Below are 25,251 nucleotides of genomic sequence, written 5' to 3'. Positions count from 1 at the left end.
TTACTCATGAAATGCAAAATAAAATGGAACAATGCCTTATTTGACAAATCGAACTGTTCATTTTATAGGTATCAACATGTTTAATATATATATATATATATATATATATATATAAAATCATTTGAAAATATATAAAAATTGGTCGAAACGTATTTGTCTCCACAAATAAATGAACGATGAGAGTTTGACCACAAACGGACACATGTTTTATTGATCTAATTTTTGGCATGGATATAATAAACACATCAAAAAATATATAGAAAAAAAAATCAATTCTCATCAAATAAAAGGTTGATAGATTTCATTTTACATCGTGAGGGATCACCCGAATTTGTCATATTTATGATGACCCTTTCTTGCTGAACCGCAATCGGTGAGCACTAAATTGGAGCTTATTGGTGTTGTCGATCCGAGTTTGAACTTTGGGCAGCACCATTTAAAAATGCAAAAATTCTAACTCCACACTCATTTACACACCCATATACACACTCATACTCACAATATAGGTGGGGCCCACACACACTGAATGGTAATGTGTGTGGGCTCCACCTCTATTTGTGAGTGTGGATGTATAAATGGGTGTGTAAGTGGGTGTGAAAATAGAATGATTGTTAAAAATAAGGGTAAGCACTATACATACATATACAAACGCTTAAACACACATTCTTGGTGGACCCATACACTATGATATAGTTTTGTAGCAAGTTTGTTGGTTCTTTTTTGAAAACAAAAAACCTGATCTAAATCGTTGACATTTTAAATCCATCAAGACAATAGAATCATGTAGAAAATCACGTCGATCAGATTTAATAAATATGATCTCATCATGCACCTATTTTATGTATAATATTTTATTGACATTTAATTCAAACCCTTCTATTTATTTATTCAATGAAGGAAAAAGATTTATGTAGCAGATCCCAAGTAATGGGAATTTAAGGCTCGGTTTGGTTTGATTTGGTTTATTGGGGGTGTTTGGGAAGTGGATTTTTGCATTTTTGCATTTCCTTTTTCTATTTTGGGTGTTTGGCACTTCATTATAAGAACTCATTCTGGGAGAATGGATTCACTGATTTTCACTTTAGAAGCAAAAACCCAGAATCACGTCCGAAGGTCCTTTTGACCTTTTTGCCTTTTTCCATTTTCTGGTGAATTACCAAAATACCCACTTATCCTCCCTTTAGTTACCAGTTTTGCCCTCCCTCCCACCACACACACTTATTTTTATCCATTTTTCCTCACCTGTTTACCCGACAAATACACCCAGAGAGAGAGAGACGAAGAGAAGAGAAGAAGCTCAGACTTGTTAAAGAATGGTCGTTCTTGTTGGCAGAACAATTTGTGTGTCGACAGAGCAGAATTGAAGGGGAAATGAGAGAGCTTTCAAATTATTCCTTACACCTCACATATGAAAATTAAAAAAATGATAAAAATTAAATATTTTTACATATTTTAACAAAATAATAAAGGCAAAAGGAAAAAAAAAATATTTGTATACCTTTTAAAACAATAATAGAGGCCAAACTTGATAAAAAAACCAATCCATAATTCATTTTCATTATTTATCTACCAAACACTATTATTGTTCCAAAATACATTCTGCACATATTTTTTAAATACTCTTTCATTCTCCAAAATATATTCTGACCAAAATTCAAAAGTCAAAAAGCCAAAAAACTGAAAATAAAAAGTCAAAAAATAGACTCCCAAACACCCCTATGCATGCCAAAATCATATCAACCCAATTCTGATCAAAATGACTTTTGAATTTTGATTGTCAAAAAAAATTTGAAAAAAAGGTCAATTCCGATCATTTGTTGAGTCGCGGAAATCAACCCCTCACCCTTTCAATAATTTCGAAAAAGCAAAAGGGACGGACGAGAAGCACATAGATGGGGTACCGACGGGTACACGGGGTCTACTCTGGGTTTCGCACGGATAATTCAAGCCATTTCATAATTTTAAAAAAAAAATCGAGTTTGAATATTCCATTTTTCATTCAGATTTCAAGATCATGTTATTTGAATAAAAAAATAAAAAATTGGATCAAATACCCACACATATCGAATTGAAGTAATTTTTCTCAAATTCACTCGTTTTTTTTTAGATTATTAAACAACTTGAATCATCCTTGCCTGATAGAAGTGGGCTTCGTGTGCCCGTCGTTGTCCAATCGGTATGATTCTCTACCGTCCCTATAGACGGGTTTCTCTCTATAGACGGGTTTCTCTCTAGTAACGAGACCCCAACGGTCACCACACTCGCCACCTCTGAGACCTCTGTATCTTCTCAGGAGTCCTTTCACAGCCAGCTTGGGTTCGTATGTTCGAAATTGCGCAGTTGAGCATTTTCGCTCCTACAGACCTAGAAATAATATTTACATAAATCCATTAGAGCTGAATTTTTACAGGGCCCCCTAAAATATTATTTTAAAATTTATGAATATTTTTCAGTATTTTTTGTGAGACTCGGAATGAGCCATATAAAAAATGTAGTGGATGATGTAATGCTTTAGTGTAGTGTACCTATTGTTTCCAGAATCTGCCACGAATTCAAAATATCAGGTTCTCTCTCTCCCTCTCTCTCTCTCTCCTGATTCTCTATGCGTGTGCACGATTAGAGTGAACGGCTGAACGGAGAAAACTCCCCTAAATCTTTATCTACCTCCTATCTCTACTGTTATCTGTTGAGGTCTCGTTCTACACTGTCCAACCCTAGACCGACGGTTTACCCGATTTCAAAGTCCTTCTGTGTTTGTGTGTCCATTATTGAATGCCTGTTTTAGTTTTTCTCCATTGTAAGGTAGATTTTCTGTACTGTGGTTATTTTAAGTGATTGTGTACTCGCAGATTGCCCAAAGTTGAATCAAATCTTCTGCGAACAAGGTACAATATCTACTTACCCAAAAAAAGGGTACAAAAATGCTACCTACCCAACTCTCGACCAGAACTGCATCCATAGTTTAATCAACTCGATGCACATGGGTTCACATGCATCGAAGGGCTCCCGACGTAGTTGTGTCCGTGGTTGTGGTCGAGAGTTGTATATGTAGACTTAGGGTTTTGAAAAGTATGTGGGATTTCCCCCCATCTATTATGCTCTGTAAATGTGCTTTCTCCCTTTCAGTTTTTATTGAAGAAGAGGCGACCTTTTGTTTGATTTGTAAAAGGACTCTTTTGTATGGCGTTAGGTTGAGTATGAAAAATGCTCCTTTTATTAGGATGGAAAAGTTTTGATGCAGTTTTTTTAATCGAAGTACTATTATTTTCTATTTCTTTTTATTTGCAAATAGACTTCAGTTTTGAAACATATTTCAAAACTACTTTAAAACACATTTTAAACATGCACCATGCTGAAGAGCTGGATTAAGGGAGCGCCACGCAGGTGCCAACGCGTACGTAAAACACATTTTACAAATGTAGATTGGCCGTAGAGTGTTTTTGATCAGCGGGGAGTAGAGTTTTTGAGACTAAGATGTTTTCTTTTGAACCATTTACATTAGTATGGAATTTTTTGAGTCAGATTTATATAATAAATTTGTTTAGCAGGGAGTGAGTGAGCGTATTGTTTGCCCAATCAAGGATTCTTATTAACTGCTGTGAAAGGCCGTACATATAAATACATATGATTGTGCAGGTATCCTGTTCACTAGGCAGTGAGACAATGGAACGCGAGATTTTACTTGTGCCTAAAGATGAAATTTGCACAGAATGCATCCTGAAATGCCAGTACTGCGAGATTCCTGTGCCTGCTATGGATATACTTGAGCATCTGGTAATCCTTAGTGATTTCAGACCAGAAGAATGTCATCCACTTTGTGTTTATGCTGTTAGCTGTTTGTAATTTCAGGAAGCATGTGGGAACCGGTCAGAATAATGTTTTCTGTGCTCTGAATATTTCAAAGTGCGTGAAGCACATGGCCATGACGAGGGTGATTTTCTAGATTATGAAGCTGAAACCAGGTAAGAGTCGTGTTGTCTACTATCCTTGTAAACTATATCTATTCCTAATAAATAGGTCGTCCTGTTATACGAGAGTGTAGAATCTTTTGTATTATGTCTCATCTTAATCAGTTGAACCTATCTTACTTTTCTTAGTTTCTTCCTAACTGCATTGTATTCCTTATTTCCCTTCATGAACTCCATGCAAAGTCCTAGAAATTTGTACCATCAATGTTTGGGTATTAGAATGCCTTAGGTATCTAAATTGTTGTATGATCAATAAGTAATTTATACCGTAAACAACGCCACAACAGGATTACTCACTTTTGGGGAAAGAGCAATGTAGGGTGTATTTCAGGCATGTCATTACATCTGAACGTCGCTCTTGTGGTTTACATACAAACTGAATCTGATGGTTGTAAATGGGGGAATGGATGGAACTGGAGGAGGCATCACGACTAGTTGTTGTAGGATAAAGGAATATTATGCATGAATGTCCTATGTTTTGTTGATTTTGTTTCTGAGATAGCCACCATTTCATGCATTGGCATCATTATCATGATAGACATTCAAAAGGATGCGTGAATCAGACGCTGACTAATTTACCCAAAAAAAAATAAAAAATCAGACGCTGACCTTTTGAGGGATCCATTAATTCTCGTGGGCAATATGGATTAGCTGCTTCGCTGATCTAGATTGGGTTCTTATTTCTTATTGATGTTCCACTGTCCTCTTCTCCCACTGATGCATGTTGTTTGATTTTTGTTCTTTCATCCCTTAGTGGTTTTTTTTTTTTTTAAAGGTTGAAAACTTAGTTTTGTTTCGAATTTAGCAAATTAGTCTCGTAACGTGGGCGCATTGCAAACTAAGAATTGTTTACTCGAGGATGCTTGGTTTTTCATTATTCTTTATTTGCTTTCTCTTTTTTGAAATTTTAAATGCAAACTAATGCTTTGAAACAAAACAAACCGCTTGGTAGGTTGATAGCGGAAAGGGCAAAAATTACCAAGGAAGAAATGAAGGTTTTGGGGTTATGTTCGCCTATGTTACATGGACTCGGGGAGTATGTCTAACTGGGAGAATTCATCATCTAACTCTCATGTTAACAATTGCCTGATGGGGAAACACTGCAAAATATTCACATTTGTAAATATGTTACCTTTGTTCTCTTTGGTTAATTCTGTTTGCTAGGTGTTAGGGACCATCACATGCATAATACATGATATAATCCATAACTGTGTGCTAAACTTGAAAAGCGTAAATGCTTCTAGGTGAATGTTCTATTACAGATTCGGAAATATTGCATACTGTAATCAAACTTTCAGTTGTCCAACATGGATACTTGGTATGTTTCGATAACATAGCGTGGGCTAGCAACCCATACATTCTCTGTTCTACTGGGACACTGACACACTGTCCTTGTTTCACCAAAACTATAGGCTGCTTTACGTAATGAACAGAGACCAATGGGGAACCCAATCATTCCATGGAAAATATAGAGAAACTGTCGTATGTTCCCACATCAGTAACTTTGCCGATTGAGGTTGACTGTGTTGGGTTCTTTTGTTGTTGTTGCCTCATCCTCTCAATGATGAATGTTGTTGGATCTAATCTTCATTGTCTTCTCTTGTATTTCTCTTCTTCTTTTTTGGTCACATTACACATGTCATTTTCCTGTATCCAGTCCAACTTTTTAGCTGAGTCCATGTATCTTTGATTGTGGAAATTAGCGAGTCTTATGTCTAGACATCTGTCAAGGGGTACAAGTGCGAGCAACATTGTTCATATATTTCGGTGCGATAGCCAGTATTTCGGCAATTGCTTCATTTGTCTTGTTTGGACTTTCAAAAGGCTATGCGCAGTATGGAGAAACCCTTATACATTACCATAAAAGCTAGTTCACTGATCTAGATTGAATGCGTCGGGATCGTAACGCTTTATGGAGAAGCCCTTGTATATGAAACCCATGAGGGTAATGTTACCTGCCTATTCTTATTGAATGCAATGGAAAGGGTGTGCTTGCAGAACACAGATATATGTGTGTTTGTGGCTACTACTTTTGGGCAGGTGTGCTGTCCAGTATGAGACAATGAAAGGTCAAACCTTAGCTGGGCGTAAATGCAAAGGGTGTACCCAAAGGATTGTGACATGCCAGTACTGCGAGTTCCCTGTGCCTGCTATTGATCTATCTGAGCATCAGGTACTAGGTAGTAACGGATAGTTATTTGAAATCAGTGGTATATCATCCACTCTGGCCTTTACCATGTCAACTGTTTTTACTTTTAGGAAGTATGTCGGAACCGGATGGAATATTGTCCTCTGTGCAGTAGAAATGTTGGAGTGCGTGAAAGTCACGGCCATGAAAGCATCTATGATGATGGTGTCCTAGATGATATAGCCGAAACGAGGTTAGAAGTACTGTTGTTTAACTATTTTTATGCACTCTCTCTTCCTAATAATAGATGCTGATATGCAAGAACCTAGGATCATATCATTTGTATTCAGGCCTATTTAAGTTTCTTTTTATTTAGAATTAGTGTTTTTCGATATATTTTTACATATATGTTTGAATGCCTTGGGTGTTGAAATTTTTGTATGATAGATGACCAATGTCCTTGGCGTTAAATTTGAATATCACCCTTGTGGATTACATAAAAATGGAATGACATGAAACTGGGGGCCATCACTCCTAGACTAGTTGGTGTAGGATAACCGCAGATAATTCACGTTGTTTCGTGAAAAAGCCACAATTTACGCATTCGCTTCATTTAGCGTGATGGACTTCCAACTCTTTGTGTGAATCAAATTAGACCTATTGAGGAACCCATTGATTCACGTGGGCAATAAAGATTAGCTTTGCTGATGTTTTGAATTGGCTTCTTATCGTTGTTGCTTAATTCTCCTCTCACTGATGCATGTTATTTGAAGTAACTTTTCTTCTTCATCTGTCATTGCTTTTGTTTCATACGGTCGAAAAGTTACTTTCTTATGTTTATTGAAACCTAACTTACCCAAATTTTGCCATTAGTTTGTTCTTATGGGGGATCGAGAGACTATGAATGGATGACTATAAGAACCTAGGCTTTTATATTTAGGTAATGGGAAGCTTGGTATGCCGCAGGCAGCAGATAAGGGGAAAAGTTATTGAGCAAGAAATGTAATTTCTCTGGGTTATATTTGCCTATGTCAAAGGGTTTCGAGTAGGAGTATGTTCTAATAGTTATTTAAATAATTCTCAAGATGCGAGACCATATGTTGCTTATAACTTTCTTAGGTAGACTGTGTTTACGAGGTGCCATTGCCCAATGCATGCATAATGTGAGAGTTTTATGCATAGTTATACTAACAGTCAGTCTCAAATGAGGTGACGAAAATGCGGACCTCTTCATTGCTCCCATTTTCCGATCGAATTTTGATGATCCGAGTCATTCAATGTGTTCAGAACGTGATTTTAAAGATACCCATGGGAAATCGGCCAAAAAATGACTGGAAAGAGCTTCATTCGAGCAGTTTTTGTTTGAACCATTCGATAAAAAACAAACAAAAACTGCTCGGATGAAGCCTTTCCCAGTCATTTATTTTGCTAATTTCTCTCGAGTACCCTTGAAATCAGAGTAGCACTATTGGTACAAATGAGGTTGGTAAGGAAGACGGCCGCGCCGGGCCGCCACCGGACGGCCGATCCGAGCCGTCCAAAAATTCAAAAAAAAAAAAATAAGGGGGCTGACGCGGGAATCAACGGCATCCGAGGTGTGTAGGGTGCTTGATCTGAGCACCCCTTTTTCGTGTATATAAAGGGGTGCTCGGATCAAACATCCTACACACCTCGGATGCCGTTGATTCCCCCGTAGGGCCCCTCGTTTTTTTTTCTTTTAATTTTTGGACGGCTCGGATCGGCCGTCCGATGGCCGAAGACGGCCCGGCGCAGCCGTCCCTACGATTTCGGTACCGATCCATCGGTACCAATATCATTTTCGAGTTATCAAACTGTTAATAGCCAATGCTGACAGTAAGTTCCGGTGAGGACATATTACGCAGACCTTGTTCAGAAACTTTCATAGCAACCCATATATGCTTTGTTCTACTAGGACTCAGACCTTGTTTAACCATAAGTACAGGGATTCTTTGTGGAATGAAAAAAGACCTGCGAGGAATCCAGACATTCCATGGACAATATGACCACATTAGCTACTTTGCCAATCTATGTTTAATGTAGTGGCGGACCCAGGAATTCCATAAACTGGGGCACCTATTATTCACAATCTCTTAATAAATATTTCTCTATATGTATACCACTAAATTATGGTTCAACCATTGAGTATTGATCACTCATTCTATTCTGCAACCGACAATCTTCATGGCTGAAAATACTCTTTTGACAATCTTCATAGCTAAAAATACTCTTTCAACTGTCATGGTGGCAACTGTAAGATTAATAGAAAGTAAATTAAAGAATTTTGTAATTTGATTTTCATAATATTTTGGATTGGAAGGAAAACACAAAGAAATAGGACAAAAATAGAGAAATAAAGGAAAGAGATAGAACAAAAATGAAGAAATAAAAGAAAGAGAGAACACAAATAGAGAAAAAAAAAAAAACACCAAGGATGGCATGCTTGAGAATTGAAACCCAAGTGCCTTGAACTTTGTACAGCATATATAACCCCACCACCATGCTGATGTATTGTACTAGTGTAGGGAACTTTTATGTATTTATATCAAAGTTCTTTTTTTGTTTTTTTTTAAAATGCGTGGGGGCACGCAACCCCATATGCCCTTGGGTTAATGGGTTGGGGGTGGTGGTTATTGCTATTGTTGCCTCGAACTAACCTTCGTCATCTTCATCTGTTATTTTTCTTGTTTTTTTTTTAAGCTAATAAAAAGCTAGTACTTATGAAGTAAATTGGAATCCTATTTCTTTCTCATATTTAGCAATTAATTTGGTTAATTTGGTTCCAAATGGGTGATTGGAAAACTAGCAGTCTGATCTAGCAAATTGTTCAATTGTCAAATGAGAATCTAAGTTTCGAAACAGAACGAAAAGTTTGGTGGCTGAAAAAAAGGAAAAGTCATTGAGACATTAGCACTGTTTTCGATTTCCTGCCAAACTTCAATAATCGGTATTTAGAAACTTATCGTTAATCAATTTCCTCTCACTAGTATGCTCTTTATTCGGAAACTTCGTAGAGCAAAGAGAAGGCCGCGTCTGTTTTCGTGGGGACGCTTTCTCATCACCATTTAGAAACTTATTGTTAATCAATTTTCTCTCACTAGTATGCTCTTTATTCGGAAACTTCGTAGAGCAAAAAGAAGGCCGCGTCTGTTTTCGTGGGGACGCTTTCTCATCACCATTGTGATTACCTGCAATGGCATTCTCAATTCTGTTGGGCTCACTTCTTCTGCATGTTGAAGAACAATCAACCGCGGTCGTCGCTGTGTGAAGGCACATGCGCTCTACTTCATATCTCATGTACTAGGATTTGTTAACTACTATGAGCAGAAAACCTATAGGGACCAACGGGTCTGGCACCGAAATCGTACCGACGGCCGTGCCGGGCCATCTCCGGCCACCGGACGGCCGATTTGAGCAGTCTAAAAATTCTATAAAAAAAATACGAGGGGGCCGACGCGGGAATCAACGGCATCCGATGTGTGTAGGGTGCTGTGGGCTACCACAGCCCCGGGTGGATCGGGATGGCCTGAAAAACATGTTTTGATTTGAAAAATTGAAGAGTCGCCACCCGGATTTATGGTTTGCCACCCGAGAAACCGTTTTAATTGAAAATGATTGTTTGAATTTGAAAACCAGAGATCCGTTAAGGGTTCGGAAGCCAAGCCATGTTACGAGGGAGGAAGGTTTTTACGGCACCACCCTCGCCCGATATAAAATCGGTCTCTACTAAACATTTGTGGGATTTTTGAAAACACTTTTTGTTGCTTTTTCTATTCGAACAGTTAGCACATACTCGGAAATATGACAAGTAAACCTGTGAGTACATGTGCTAGTGTACAATGTATGTTTATGAAATGGTGCATGACACAGAATAAAGCATAAAAAATGAGGATCAGTTTCTGAAATCACTGTCGAGTGCTCGAGACTGTACTCCTGAGCGCTCAGGAGTACTACTGCCAATTCCTGCAAATTTTGGTTAGACGCCATGCTACAATAATTGGAATAACCTAAACAAGAATCCTTGCGTAGCAGAAAATTTGAATAATCAAGAACTGGTCCTGGTCACTCAACTTTTGCTTTATTACATTCAAAGCTTTGAAAAACCCTGGACAGGTGAAAAAGTTAGAATACATTTTGGAAAATGACTTTCAAGGGAAATGTGGCTTTATCATACTATTCTCAATAAGTTATTTCCTTTATGTTTTCTGAAAATCGAAAACCACTGTAGATCAACAGATGTTTATATTACCAACAATGAAGTTTGAAAACAAGAAGTACTAGACCTGTTAAAGCCTTCACTTTCCTTGAACATTTCACAGAAGAGATAAACATGATCAAAATCAATCCTGAGCGCTCAGAAGTACTCCTGAGCGCTCGGGAGTGCTATGGAGTATATTCAAAGATCTTGCTTGCAATTCCTGTGCCATTGTTTTCATACAAAAATCATTTTAACCACACATCCAGTACAGAGGACGGGAGTGAGCTAGATGATCCTCCTCAGAAAGATAACAGCCTGTTTGGTTACAAAGATAGAGAGATTCTACGTTTTTAAATGAAACCTTGCTTTTTGAATGGATTCTGAAAATGATGTGAAAACCCTCAGGAACCAACAATGAACATAGCTCCTAGGCTTTGTGAATTTTCAGAACAGATTTGAAGCCATACTAATTTTTGACTAAGTTTGGAGGAAGATGAGTTTTTTGCTTCAAAAGGGGACTTTTGTTCTTTGAAAATGAGAGAATAAGGGCAAAATTTCGTGGTATTTTCTGGTGGTTTTTCTTCTGGTCCCCAAAATGCAGCATTGAGGCTGCTATTTATAGGCCAAGAAAATTGAATTTGAAATTTAATTATAAAGATATTTAAAGAGGCATGATTTGATCTCTCTGAATAAATCAGGTCAATACTACTGTAGCAATGACCAACGTGCTGAAAAACATAGACATGTGATGACTGAAAAAACTGGAAATTCAAACTACCATGGTAAAGTTGTTGACCTGAGTGCTCAGGAGTAGATCTGAACGCTCGGGAGTGAAGCTCCTGAGCGCTCAGGAATGAGCCAAAATCTGAGTTTTTGAGAGTGGGTCTTGAGCGCTTGGAAATGGTCCTGAGCGCTCAGGACTCAATTATTTGAATTGAAATTGATTTTTGAAACCTCCAAGAAGCAATGTTCACCATAATCGAGGTACGCGTTGATCCCAAATTCATCATCGAGAGGTCATAAAGCCACGAATGAAGGGTTTTTAATAGGTTCAAATTGGGGTGTCTACAGGTGCTTGATCCAAACATCATATTTTTCGTGTATATATGAAAAAATGGGGTATTTGAATCGAGCACATATGCACGTTGGATGCTGTTGATTCTTGTATAGACCCACTTGATTTTTTTTTAAATTTTTGGACGACTCGGATTGGCCGTCTGGTGGCTAGAGACGGTTGTAGACACCCCAATTTGGCCCAACAATTATTTCAAGTCCCATCTTGGGGACTATCTCGATGATGAATAGGATATGTGGTTGTTGTGGTTGACTTCATGAAAGCCTTAGGAACTTTGTGGAACTCTTAAGGAATTAAGGAACACTTTGGAACAGGTGATAGGAGTGCCAAACAACACTTAGTGGATAGAAATGTGTTGACACGTGTTTTAGCCTTGGTAGCATCGTCGATCTTCGATTAAGTCTACTTTCAGCCCATTTTTCATAAATTAAACTTCCTTATTTTTGTGCTTGGATTCCACCAACTTGTAGTACTTTCAAAACCCTCTTTATTGATATATAATAAGCCTTAACCAATTTGAAACGAGGGAGATACGAGAATTTTACCAAAATAATCAATTTTCTGACCCACTAAGGGTAAAATCGTCATATCTTTTGATGTACTAAATATATTTGATTCAAACCACTTGGGTTAGAAAGTAGACTCAACAAGTTTTTCAACGGTCCAAAGAACAAGCAAAACCGAGTTCGGGAGTGTCCGGAGTGAGCCCACAAAGTTTGGCCTTTTGCTGGAAAATCCTTTCCGCGGCCGTGAAATCCTTTGGGCAGCTGGCAGACCGATGTTTTCCAGATTCTGGAATGTTCAGCAGCTTTTCAATCCGTTTGCCCAAACCCTAGCAGCCACAAACCATTACTTCGGGGTTAATGCACTTACCATAGAGGTCTTGAAGCCCTAAACTTCCTTATCAATTGGGTTAATCTCGTCCGTTTCATCGGTCCTTCGAAACCCTATAAATAGGGGTCCTCTAGAGCTCCGAAATACATATCTCCTCACTCCATGATCTGCCCCAAACTCTACAAAAATCATCTCTTATCAATTCTCTACAAAAGCCCTAACCTCCCGTGAGTAGCTGCATCCGAGAGTGAAAACCCCTAAAGAACTCACTTTGTTCTAGGGTTTTGTGAAGTTGATTACCACAATCAACCACTATTATCTATAATCAATCACAATTCGAGCAATCAATCTCTGAGGGAGCAAGGTGGTAAGACCCAGGGGCCTATGGTTTGATTCAATTTCTATTTTTTTTGCTTTAAATCATAGTTTTTCTGTTATCTGTTCGTATTCTGGTGTAAGGAAGAACACCGGCCAGGACTTCGTTTCCACGGCCGGTATATTAAACCAGTGGGATCCCACGGCTGTGAGATCCATTCACCGGCCGTGGCATCCATTTGGTGGGACAATTTACTTTTTCCTGCTTACTTACTGTCTTGGCCCACCATATTAATTGTTTAAAGGCTAAAACCAGTTTATATGTTTAGAATTAAATAAAGCAAGTATTAGTTGTATGTTTAACGATTATGGGCCGGTCTCACGATCGGACAAAGAGGGGTGCCTAACACCTTCCCCTTGTTGTACTTTTGGCTCCTGTACCCAGAATTTCTATCTGTTTTTCCTAGTTTTTATAAACTAGGTGGCGACTCTGTTTTGATGATAACCGCTATCGTGTGGTGACGTTCCTAACCATAGGAATATCCACGATCTTGGTTTATGAAGTGGAAAGCAAACAAATGTGATCAACCTGTATGACAATGCCCCGTTTGGGAGGTGTCTACAGTTTTTGGTGACTCTGCTGGGGATTTGAGAGTCATAACCAGAAAGTTCAACATGGAATTAATATTTTTCCTTTATTTAATTCTTTTTGATGTGAATCGAGCGGGCAACCCACGTTGAGTTCATCTAATATCCCGGCATATCACGGGCTATGTTTGGGGTTCCAGCAAACTCCTAACGGAGCATCCTTTGAGACTACCCAAAACCTTGCATATTGTAGAAAGCCATAGAACTTTTTCCACACTAGGACAGGAAATCCCAAGCAGGTTAGGAAATCCCACACTAGAACTCTTTCCATATACCGGAGGCACTTATTATTCACAATCTCTTAAAAAATATTTCTTTATATGTATACCACTAAATTATCGCTCAACCATTGAATATTGATTAGTCATTCTATTTCGCAACCGACAATCTTCATGGTTGAAAATACTCTTTCAACTGTCGCGGTGGCAATCGTAAAATTAATAGAAAGTAAATTAAAGAATTTAGTAATTTGATTTTTATAATATTTTGGATTGGGAGGAAAACACAAAGAAATAGGACAAAAATAGAGAAATAAAGGAAAGAGGTAGAACAAAAATAGAGAAATAAAGGAAAGAGAGAACACAAATAGAGAAAAAAAAAAAAACCAAGGATGGCATAACCACACCACCATGCTGATGTATTGTACTAGTGCAGGGAACTTTTATAATTTATATCAAAGCTTTTTTGTTTTTTTTAAAAAGACATGGGGCACGTGACCCCACGTGTTCCAACGTGGGTCTGCCCCTGGTTTAATGGGTTGGGGGTGGTGGTTATTGCTGTTGTTGCCTCGAACTAACCTCCGTCGTCTTCATCTGTTATTTCTCTTGTTTTTTAATTTTTAAGCTAATAAAAAGCTAGTACTTATGAAGTAAATTGGAATCCTATTTCTAATGGGTGATTGGAAAACTAGCAGTCTGATCTAGCAAATTGTTCAATTGTCAAATGAGAATCTAAAAGTTTCGAAACAGAACGAAAAGTTTGGTGGCTGAAGAAAAGGAAAAGTCATTGAGACATTATCACTGTTTTCGATTTCCTGCCAAACTTCAATAATCGGTATTAGAAACTCATCTTTAATCAATTTCTTCTCACTAGTATGCTCTTCATTCGGAAACTTCGTAGAGCAAAGAGAAGGCCGCGTTTGTTTTCGTGGGGACGCTTTCTCGTCACCATTTAGAAACTTATTGTTAATCAATTTCCTCTCACTAGTATGCTCTTTATTCGGAAACTTCGTAGAGCAAAGAGAAGGCCGCGTCTATTTTTGTGGGGACGCTTTCTCATTACCATTTAGAAACTTATTGTTAATCAATTTCCTCTCACTAGTATGCTCTTTATTCGGAAACTTCGTAGCACAAAGAGAAGGCCGCGTCTGTTTTCGTGGGGACGCTTTCTCATCACCATTTAGAAACTTATCGTTAATCAATTTCCTCTCACTAGTATGCTCTTTATTCGGAAACTTCGTAGAGCAAAGAGAAGGCCATGTCTGTTTTTGTGGGGACGCTTTCTCATCACCATTGTGATTACCTGCAATGGCATTCTGTTGGGCTCACTTCTTCTGCATGATGAAGAACAATCAACCGCGGTCGTTGCTGTGTGAAGGCATATGCTCTACTTCATATCTCATGTACTAGGATTTGTTAACTACTATGAGGACCTGTAAAATTATGCTTCTGCTTATGAAATTGACTGTGAATCTGTGATGTTTGACATTTAGCTTTGCTGTTGTTTAGGAGAACTCTGGGCAATGTAAGTCACTGTTTTTACTTGAACATTAAAAAAGTCACTGTTTGAAATTGAGCCGGAACGGAATTAGAGGTGTAAGGTATCGGATATGGACAATACCGGTCCGTACCGGCCGGTATGATACGGGACTCATAACCTTGAGTCCAACCAAACAAACACGAAATCTTTTTGACTTTTTGATTCGAGACAAATCGGAAAAGTAAATATTTTTTACTTTTATCCAAATATTTTGAACAAGGACCACTTTTAAGTAAAAAAAAGTTGATTTTTTTTTTACTTTTTCTACTTGAAAGTGGTTCTTGTTCAAAATATTTGGGTAAAAATAAAAATTTTTACTTTTCCAATTCGTCTCGGCGTCGAGACGAATCAAAAAGTCAAAAAAAAAATTGGCGCAAAACGAACAAACGCAAAAAAAAATTCAAATAAGAACAAAATCGCAGTTTTTCTAAAAGTGTTAGACCCCGTTCCAGAACACCTTCTTAAAAAATAAGTACTTATTTCACATTTTCAAACTCAAAATAATGTAAATAAAAAATAATATTTCAAATTTTTTTGCACCGTATAAAAGATCTCTATTAAACAAGATTCATATTGATAGAAAAATTATTTATATAAACACATAATTTTTGTGTTTAAAATTATATTATTAAAAAAAATTAAATACTCATTTCGCTTTCGGGAACGGAGTTAGTGGAACACCACCACTGTGACTTTAGAATCTGTTGAGCATTGTCTTTTGCATGGCAACTGGTGCAATGGCAAACATATCATCCCCGAGTGACGTTCAAGCAAAGCGATATAAAGCATCACTTATTGAAGAAGGAAAGCGCTCTCTCTCTCTCTCTCTCTCTCTCTCTCATCCCCCAGAACTGGCGTGACGTTCAAGCTAGCAAAGAGATACTATAAAGCATCATTTATTGAAGAAGGAAAGCGCGCTCTCTCTCTCTCTCTCTCTCTCTCTCTCTCTCTCTCTCTCTCTCTCTGTTTGATAAGTGCTATTTTCTCTCTTTATTTCAAACCAAGGCACACATGTGACAATAACAAGCCTTGAATCCTGTTTCTTCCCCCTCCAGACTGAAGAGAAATGTAAATGGCGATTAAATACATGATTTTCCTTCTCCAAATTTGTTCAGTGGCTTGTTGCAGATATGTGTATGTGTAATTTCAGGAAATGGGTTTCTTTCAGATTTCTGATGTGGTGAAGAAGTTCCGATCAATTAACAGAGGGTAATTGCATCAATGGCAGATTTGAAGTTGTATGTAGAAGACCACCAAGTAATTTGAACTCTTAACCCATTCGATTATTTCTCTTAATTTGTTCTTTTTGAGGCGGCCTTTTCCTTTGTGCATGCAACATTTAAGACCGGGTAATGGTACGAATATAACTCCGGACACAACTGCATCCAGGACATTCGATGCATGTGGGCTCGCATGTGAGCCCACATGCATGTGACGGCTACAAACGTGGCTAGTTCGTTTTTGGTACGTTAAAATCCATGCCCATGTTTGCCAATAAATTTTCTCTATCTCTTCCTACTTATTACTCTTTACAAATTTCCTTCAAAACTCAAAACGAACAGAGTCAGATGTTATGAGTTATGTTCTTGGACTTTTTACATTCACCTGTTTTCCAATTGAGATTTTGATTTAGGCTGCTGATTTTGCCACTCCCTTTTTTTGTGGCAAAATCATTTCCCTTGATTTATTACAGTAGAGTCTAGCATTGGAGTAAAAATTAGTGTAACAGATGTCAAAGCCCGTTCTGGATTATCCCTTAAAAAATACTAAGTATTTATTTACAATTTTCAAGCTTAAAAATAATAGATTTACTGAAATAAAAAAAATATGCAATATGGATCTAATTTTATAGATCTCGATGAGATCTATCAAACCCTGCAAAAAAAACTGAAAAATTATTTTCGTAAACCTATTACTTTTAAGTTTGAAAATTGGTCCTTAAAAAATAAGTACTACTTTTTTTAGAATCTGGCACGGGGCCTTTAGGATACTTTCTGCAAATTTGCATACTCCTAATGTCGTATTTTGGTCGCGAATTGATAGAGGGAGCTATTAGGAAAAATTTATACAGACACCAAATTAAATAATTTTCACTTGATTATTATTATTTTTTCTTTCTCTTACCTTTTCATATTCCTTACTAAAGACATGAATACAACGTACCTACACAGATCATGGATTTCTGGAAGAAATTGGAAAAGGAAAAACAAAAGGAAAAGGAAATAAAGTCCACACAAATCTCTTTACTTCATTTTCACTTCGAAAATCTCCCCATAAATTCAGGATCCAAACAAAGCCTTTAAAGAAGAGTACGTACTGAATAGTGAGATTAAAGAAGATATTTTTAGTGAGGAGTTATCTAAGGTTTTTATATAGCCTGTGGAATTTCATGTTTGGTTATTCTTGTCTAGCCTGTGGAGTAAAACTGAGAGATTTTGGTTGCAGGCGGTGATAGATAATGGGATACTCCAACTCACGTTATCAATTCCAGAAGGGACTATTATTGGAATCAGATACAATGGAATCGACAATTTGCTTGAACTTAATAACCCGGTTCTAAATGGAGGGTAAAATGAGCTTCTTCCTGGTTTTACAAATACTGTTCACTGTCACATATGTGGATATTAGAGACACGTATACTTGTGCGTGGGTGGGTGGGGTAACACAAAGTTAAACAATTATGGTTGCCTAGCTCATAAAAATTGGTGAAAGTTAAGCGTTTTTCTGTTGTTGAGCTCCAGAAATCAGCATTGGACATTGCAATGGAATCGTCAACACGATACTGAAAAACCTCCGTGTTGTTTCAGCATGCTTTTTGGTTGTGCATACGGTTCAATATCTGCATCCTGTTGTGCTTCACTGCTTCCTGTGTCACTGCATTACGGGCAAATTCTTTAAACATATTAAGCGGCCTATCTCTCTCTTTGCTAGAGTTTTCGTGTTAAACATGTTATAGTTGTAACTTCTTGTTGCTCTTCCCTGCACAAAGATACATAGAATAGAACAATGGAACATGTCTAAATCTCTTCACGCTTTGAAGGATCAGGAGGCCACTGGTTGGGACTGGGGAGGGGAGGTCCCGGAGGTGGAAGGGGCTGTTTCATAAAGGTGGTGGAGGAACGTTGAGAGAGAGGAATGCCTGTTGGCATTCGATTGTGGCAGTGAATGGTGCTGCTCTATTTTGTTTTCTCTCGGGACACTTGTGATGTGTAACTGTCATAGTTTTAAATATCGGCCGATACGGTTCGTATTGGCCGGTTCGTACCGGTATTTCGGACTCCCGGTTCGGATATAGGCCAGTATAACGGTGAGACTGAAATTCACAGGCGAACTGGCCGATTCCCGATACGTATCGGTATGTAACCGATTTTTGGACCGGTTCGGCCGGTACGTATCGGTTCGGCAAAAAAAAAAAAAACAGAAAAAACCAAAAAACAGAGAAAAAGTATATTTTAATGTCTTAAAAGCGATTATAGCAAAATTATGTATGACTTAAAAGCTATGAGCTTGAAACTAGTTGTGGCTAGCGATTATATAATGTAAAATCTCTATGGTGTGTTTATTTTAATGTCTTCATCTTATTTTTGCTATTTATGTCAATTATATTGAAACTTATAATGTTGCATTTTTCTCATATTTGTAAAATCTTATTGACTTGCGGGTTTTGATAAATTATCGGATATTTCACATGAAGAGAATGGGCTATTACATGTCTTAAATTAATTAAAATGTGATAATTTAAGCCAATGTTTGGGGCAAAAGTATATTTTTTAAGTTTTATACATGTTGCTGATGATTTTTAAAAATTCACGACCGCGACACCCGATTCCCGCGACGTATCACCGATATGTCCCGATACCGATATACCGCAACCGATACCGCGACGGCGACCGATACCGCGATTTAAAACTATGGTAACTGTGTAAGTATGTGTAGCCCATATGCCATGCAAGCGCAGGTGCATCTGGATTGGGTGAATGTGTCTTTTGTACTAGTAAAAAATGGCATGGCAATGCTTTTTCCATCCATCAATTTGACTGGGTAAACTCAAATCGGATAGTTCAGGGACTTGACATATTGAATTTACAGTCCAGGGACGAAGTCCAACTCTTTTTTCCCCTTAACTTTAGGGGATAAGATTGGAATTTACCTATCTAATTTGCATGTATTGTGCAGGTTCTGGGACCTTAACTGGGCTGAACCAGGGCACCAGGGAACAGCAGGCCGATTTGATGTGTCTGTCCTCCCTCCCTCCCTCTCTCTCTCTCTCTCTCTCCCTCTCTCTCTCTCTCTCATGAATTGTAGTCCAGAAATTAAAGAAATGTTTTCGAAATACATATGAAATGCCACTAGCTATGAAAGCATGAAAACATTCCATTGTGATTTATAAACAAATATCCAAAACAAAGGTCAATGGCTATGCAGGCTTGATGGAACAAGCTTTAAAGTTATAGTAGAAGATGAAGAACAAGTAGAGCTCTCATTCACGAGGCCGTGGGACCCCTCGCTTCAGGCTGACCACTCCCCCTTAAACATTGACAAAAGGTCATTTCTGCAATTTAATCCTTCCGTCATTTTTTGTTTGTTGGAACTCAGAACACATTCAATTTACTTCAGTTTTTTGTTGATTGGAAGTCATAATGATGATGAAGATATCGTTGATCTTTTTTTCCAGGTTTATAATGCTTCGTGGTTCCTCAGGATTCTATTCCTATGCCATTTACGAACACTCAAAGGAGATGCCTGCTTTCAACCTCTATGAAACTAGGATTGTTTTCATGCTCAAAATAGACACGTACTCAGATTTCTTCATCTCTTGTTGAAGAGCAATTATATTTAGATAAACTAATGCTGCAAAGAAACGTATTAAAACGTTGTTTGGTGGCAATGCATCTGTCCTAGTAGTGTGGCCCATACACGATGGATTGCTCAGTGTAGCTACACTTAAGCTTAAACTTATTATGGGAGTTTTTTTTTCCAAAAACAAACACTATCCTTGCGAAAAAATAATATGATTGAACCCTTAAGCAACGGAAGTGGCTTTTTCTGATTTTTCAGGTTTCACTACATGGCAATAGCAGATAATAGGCAAAGATTCATGCCCTTGCCGGATGACCGGTTACCTGGTAGAGGTGAAGAACTGGCCTACAAAGAGGCAGTCCTACTTGTTGATCCTATTGAGCCAGAATTTAAAGGCGAGGTATAAACTGCTTTGTACTGTCCTCGCTTCCTTTATTGTTCACATCTTTGGAAGAATAAAAAGGTGCATTCTCTTTGGAAAATGTATGGCATTTTTTTGCGTGCGAAAACAATTGACTTTTGAGGAAACACCAAAAAGATTTTTCTGAATTTCCAAAACTGTACAGGAACAAAAATGACACTTGCATGAACTCGACGAGTGATTTTGAACTTCTGATAGTTCCATTTGTTTCTGTTTCCCAAAACAGTAGGTCCAAACAAAAACAGAACAAAACAGACTCCTGGTAAAATTATTTTCGCCATTCACCATGGGTTACGTTTTTCCTTGGAGAAAATGTCTTTCTCATGGGTCCAATTTTCCCTGGTGATCATGTCGCTGCCTATATAGCAATATTCTTGCATACCCCGCAATTGATTCTTTATTGATCTTTACATATACAGGTAGATGACAAGTATCAGTACTCTTGTGAGAACAAAGATAACCGGGTTCATGGCTGGATATGCTTTGACCCGCCCGTGGGTTTCTGGCAAATCAGTCCCAGCAATGAGTTCAGAACTGGGGGGCCAACCAAACAGGACCTTACCTCCCATGTTAATCCAACCACCCTTGCTGTATGTGCCTGAACAAATTCCAATATTTTGCTTAAGGCTCTCTTTATTTCAACCATATGAACTGTTTGATGATCTTCAAGAGAAGTTATAGGCATTGATGAAAATGGTACTAATTACAGATGTTTGTAAGTGCCCATTATGGGGGAGAGGATTTGTCACTCCAATTCGAATCCGGGGAGCCGTGGAAGAAAGTCTTTGGACCAGTTTTCATCTGTCTTAATTCTGTTTCAGATCGAAACAAAGCGCTCTCTCTTTGGGACAATGCTAAAGAACAGGTCTAACACTGGAAAAAACTGCATGTGTAGCTTAGGCAACGTGGATATGGATCATATAATTATTATTTAAATGGAAATTTATTTATTTTTAATCTATTTTTAGATGGAGGTTGAAACCCAAAGCTGGCCATATGGGTTCCCAAATTCAGAGGACTTTCCAGGATCTGATGAAAGGGGTACTCTCACTGGAAGATTGCTAGTCTATGATAGGTAAGTTTTGAAACGTATGATGAATCAACTTGGATGAAATTTCAGCACTCGTTAAGCCTCTCTTATTTCAACTTTTGTTGCCTTTTCTGGTTAGTAATGCTACAGACCCACAAAATTTCAAAGAAAAGTATATCCCAATTGCAGTTGCCTTCATTCTAATGGAATGTGGGCCTTATTTAGAATGAACGCTGTTTTATCAGCTTACGAATATGGTCTCTGAAAATGGTCATTCTGTTTTTTTTTTTTTTTTCCTTTTTCTCATTGATCATCAAACATTTTACTGGGATAAATAGAAATAATCAAACTTATATAGTCTATCTTTGAAATAGGTATATCAGCGAGCAACCTCTACCCGCAATCGGTGCTTACGTGGGGTTAGCCCTGCCAGGAGAAACTGGATCATGGCAAAGAGAAAGCAAGGTGGTCATATTGCTTTTGCTCGCATATCATGTCAGGCATTTATGCTCAAGTACATTATTCATACGGTCATATTACACCGCCACGGTTTTAAGTAGTGGTATTGGGAAATGAATCAGTGTTGGTCCTCGTTTAATTAGAAGTGAATATGAAACGATACCTAAACTAATGAGACTCAAAAAGCAACCAAATATGCCTTGTCGATTGTGAACCAGTTGTATCAGCTATGAACCGGGAGGTATTTTCTTCTGATAAAAAAAAAGGGGGGTGAATCAGTTGCGAACTGAGACATAAACTATTTGCATTTTGCACTCTCACTTGTATAATGAGGAGTATACGTGTGGAATGCCCGTAAAAGTTAAACTCTGTGTAGTGTGTACCAGCATTTATCTTGTACACAATTCTTCTCAGGGCTACCAATTCTGGACCACGGTGGATGAAAAAGGCTATTTTGGAATCAAGAATGTACGAACAGGCGATTACAATCTCTATGCATGGGTACCGGGTTTTGTTGGAGATTACCACCGTGATGTTTCCATCAGCATAACCTCAGGTTCTCAGTTTAGCCATTCAAATTTTATGAGTTTCAAGTTTTCATTTCTTAGACTATAAAAATTGTCCTTTTAAAGAGGATTTCCTTTCTTGTTCTGCTACCTTTGCATTCAATCTCACCTCCGGAACGCAATTCTATTTTATAGGACTTAATCAAAATTACATGTATATTGATCAGGTTGTGAAGTAGATTTGGGTAATCTGGTATACGAGCCTCCAAGAGATGGGCCAACTCTGTGGGAAATTGGCATTCCTGATCGCTCAGCTGCAGAGTTCCACATTCCTGATCCTAACCCAAAATACGTAAACAGACTCTATCTCAATCATCCTGACAGGTTAGCTCTTCTCCACTTCAGCTTAAACACTTGTTTAATAACAAGTGATCAACAAAATGTTCACAATACTGTGTTTAATAATCCAAACAAAATTTTTACGTGGTATTTTGTTTCGAATGGATAGGTTTAGGCAGTATGGTTTGTGGGAAAGATATGCAGATTTATACCCCAATGGCGATTTAGTCTATACGGTCGGTGAAAGTGATTTTCGAAAAGATTGGTTCTTTGCTCACGTGAACAGGTGCAAAATTCAACACTGACCAGATCCTTTCCGTTTACTCTATGTCGTTATTTCACTAGAATTTCTTATGGTCATGTTGGCTGTATGCTGCTTTGGTAGTTTTTGCCTTTGGAAATTTCCTGCTCAGTTCAGATAGATTACCTTCCATGCTTTCTACCACTAATAAGTGGCAATATTACTCTTTCCACTTTCAAACAATCAACAACGTTATGCGGAAACCTATGTTACATGGACTCAGATATAGGTATCAGATATGGGCGTGTTCCCAAGTGTCAGACTCATCTAATTTTTGTTCTTAAATTTTACACAAGTACCATGCAAAATTAATACAAGGTTCTTATTATTTCTTGTGTTAATAAGGTGTCATAGTTTATTTCATACATAATATGAGAGCTTTGTGCATGGTTCTGCAGTAAATTTGAGTACTGAATATGCTTTCTAGCCCAGCGTTTCAACTGAAAATATCCAGGCACTTATTTTACTCCCTTGCTCAATGCTGAGTGTCCCACATGAGTAGTTTGTACGTTTAAGGTTGACAAAGACAGAACTTTGAGTGCCTAAAGCTTAAACAGCTCTTTTGAGTAACTGAAAGGAAAAAAAACCCAACAGGAGTGCGAGAGTTAAAGAGTCAAACTTTTTCTTCCTTTTGAGCTTTCAAGCAACATCTACTGAGCCTTCACTGCCCGTTGCGCACCTTTCTCAACCCTTTTTTTATCAGCTAACAAGCATAAATTGTGCAATGGTAGGAAAACTGGTGATGGTGCATATGAAGCAACTACATGGCAGATCAAGTTTCAACTAAAAGATCTGTATGAGGGTGGAACTTACAGTCTGCGGCTGGCTCTTGCCTCTGCCCAACAATCTGTTTTAGAGGTACAACCTTGCATTGGTAAAATAGATCATGCATCTCATGCATTCGAGTTTCTCGCCTTCCATTTCCCTCCAGAAGTTGTAGAATAGCCCAAAATTCTCATTCTAGTAGTTGCAAAACTTCGTTTGGGGGTATATTTAAATCATGTGTTTTAACAAGAATTTATCAAGGGATAGGGAAATGATAGGTTAACCAAAAGATAAAATTGTTTTTCCTTTCTCTTTGTAAATCCACAACGAATTCTTGATCCAAACAATGCTTAACTGACTAGTATCAAATTTCTTTTGAGAAGGTTCGAGTCAACGACCCACAAGCCAATCCTCCTCAATTTTCAAGTGGATTGGTTGGAAAGGACAATGCAATTGCAAGGCATGGGATTCATGGGCTCTGTTACTTGTTCAATGTGGACATACCCAGTGCTCAACTTACCGAAGGTGATAATACCATATTTCTTACCCAAACAAGGAACACTAGCCCTTTTTATGGGATCATGTATGACTATATTCGGTTAGAAGCCCCTCCAGTTTCTAATTCCTGAAACGACCTTCATTTTTTCACATGTATGTTTAAATTCCAATTATCTCTCTGAGTTGTTTGGAATTACTACCAATTTCAATGAGCTATAAATTCCAATTCTCTCTCTGAGTTGTTGGGAATCGTTACCGAAGATTTACCTAGGGGTTTAAGAATCTGATCCACATGTTCTACGTTTTCCTCTTTAATTGTCTTGATACTCTGCTCTTCTATATATATGTAGTGTTTCATTAACACAAACCAACTATTGCAAATGCTATCTTACACAAAGGAAGAGGAGATAGACAAATTAAGGAAAGTTATGTGGCTTAAGAATATGAACCATATATTTTACTTTTTGGAAAACGATCTTCTATACATATGTAGTGTTTCATTAACACAAACCAACTATTGCAAATGCTATCTTACACTAAGGAAGACGAGGTCATCACATTTATGTGGTGTTAATTGGACTTTTCAAGTTGCTTGGTACCCTCCGCAGCATCAGATGCTTCAACCTGCATCTTTGCAAGACCAGTTGTATCTTGTTTCGTTTCTTGCATTTATTTCTTTGCCTATATTTTCATTTGATCATAGCATTATCAAAAAATATATTAAGGAGCACAAGGACAACAAACTATAAAAAAACTGTGACTGCACAAGAATATGTGGAGCTCAACAAGTTTGAAAGCATGAGAAATCCTATTCGAAAGCAGGAGAAACGTGACATGATTTTCAAGCATGAGAAACTCGTATTTAATTTTTGTACTGGGGACCCTAAGCAGTAGATTCGTAGGCCTTGCCTTATTAGGTTAGGCTTGAATCTATTCACATTTTGAATAGATAGACTAGTAATTTGTTATAAAAAAAAAATACATAACAGAACGGATTTAATCCGAGTCAATCCAACATCTAACATCATCCTCCAATGGGCAAATCATAGAATTTGTTAGTTTCCTCCAACACCTCAAACTATAGTAATGAATTTGCATGACTTTTAGCTATAAATTCCAATTAGCTATTAATCCCAATTATCTCTCTGAGTTGTTGGCAATTCCTACCGATTTCAATGAGCTATAAATTC

At 37.8% G+C, this 25,251-nt stretch overlaps 2 protein-coding genes across 15 annotated transcripts; both read left to right on the top strand.

The window, feature by feature from the left end:
- Positions 1-2,533: 2,533 nt before the first annotated feature.
- On the top strand, positions 2,534-14,805 carry LOC131331982 (uncharacterized). Of its 6 annotated transcripts, none has more exons than XM_058365992.1 (7): positions 2,534-2,564; positions 2,850-2,885; positions 3,637-3,774; positions 3,850-3,962; positions 6,009-6,141; positions 6,228-6,349; positions 14,646-14,805. In XM_058365992.1, exons 5-7 carry the CDS (start codon positions 6,031-6,033, stop codon positions 14,776-14,778), a joined length of 366 nt encoding a protein of 121 aa, XP_058221975.1. In that variant the 5' UTR covers positions 2,534-2,564; positions 2,850-2,885; positions 3,637-3,774; positions 3,850-3,962; positions 6,009-6,030; the 3' UTR covers positions 14,779-14,805. The 6 variants fall into 6 exon arrangements, 4 of the variants coding, with proteins under 4 accessions (XP_058221975.1, XP_058221973.1, XP_058221976.1 ...); XM_058365991.1 differs by lacking the exon at positions 2,534-2,564 and adding an exon at positions 2,584-2,691; XR_009201566.1 differs by lacking the exons at positions 2,534-2,564; positions 14,646-14,805 and adding an exon at positions 14,304-14,338 and having other exon boundaries at positions 2,573-2,885.
- Positions 14,806-15,856: 1,051 nt separating this feature from the next.
- On the top strand, positions 15,857-25,243 carry LOC131331978 (rhamnogalacturonate lyase B-like). Of its 9 annotated transcripts, XM_058365970.1 has the most exons (17): positions 15,884-16,010; positions 16,111-16,199; positions 17,388-17,509; positions 19,119-19,178; positions 19,368-19,487; positions 19,618-19,737; positions 20,001-20,142; positions 20,583-20,753; positions 20,873-21,028; positions 21,132-21,238; positions 21,568-21,658; positions 22,067-22,208; positions 22,386-22,542; positions 22,667-22,783; positions 23,530-23,656; positions 23,947-24,218; positions 25,169-25,243. In XM_058365970.1, exons 2-16 carry the CDS (start codon positions 16,164-16,166, stop codon positions 24,190-24,192), a joined length of 1,914 nt encoding a protein of 637 aa, XP_058221953.1. In that variant the 5' UTR covers positions 15,884-16,010; positions 16,111-16,163; the 3' UTR covers positions 24,193-24,218; positions 25,169-25,243. The 9 variants fall into 9 exon arrangements, 8 of the variants coding, with proteins under 8 accessions (XP_058221951.1, XP_058221952.1, XP_058221953.1 ...); XM_058365968.1 differs by lacking the exon at positions 25,169-25,243 and having other exon boundaries at positions 15,857-16,010; positions 23,947-24,346; XM_058365969.1 differs by lacking the exon at positions 25,169-25,243 and having other exon boundaries at positions 15,874-16,010; positions 16,093-16,199; positions 23,947-24,346.
- Positions 25,244-25,251: the final 8 nt, after the last annotated feature.

This window comes from Rhododendron vialii, chromosome 7a (genome assembly GCF_030253575.1).
Source record: "Rhododendron vialii isolate Sample 1 chromosome 7a, ASM3025357v1".
Taxonomy (NCBI): Eukaryota; Viridiplantae; Streptophyta; class Magnoliopsida; order Ericales; family Ericaceae; genus Rhododendron; species Rhododendron vialii.
The sequence above is the reverse complement of the archived record's forward strand: the minus strand, read 5'-3'. Positions and strand labels throughout refer to the sequence as shown.

Bases quoted from the DNA above. Each gene is read 5' to 3' on its own strand.
- LOC131331982 (XM_058365992.1), top strand. From the start codon at position 6,031: ATGAAAGGTCAAACCTTAGCTGGGCGTAAATGCAAAGGGTGTACCCAA. The intron at 6,142-6,227 runs GTACTAGGTAGT...TTTTACTTTTAG, and splicing joins TTGATCTATCTGAGCATCAG to GAAGTATGTCGGAACCGGAT. The intron at 6,350-14,645 runs GTTAGAAGTACT...GAAACTTCGTAG, and splicing joins GATGATATAGCCGAAACGAG to AGCAAAGAGAAGGCCATGTC.
- LOC131331978 (XM_058365970.1), top strand. From the start codon at position 16,164: ATGGCAGATTTGAAGTTGTATGTAGAAGACCACCAA. The intron at 20,143-20,582 runs GTATAAACTGCT...TTACATATACAG, and splicing joins AGCCAGAATTTAAAGGCGAG to GTAGATGACAAGTATCAGTA. The intron at 22,543-22,666 runs GTTAGCTCTTCT...TCGAATGGATAG, and splicing joins TATCTCAATCATCCTGACAG to GTTTAGGCAGTATGGTTTGT.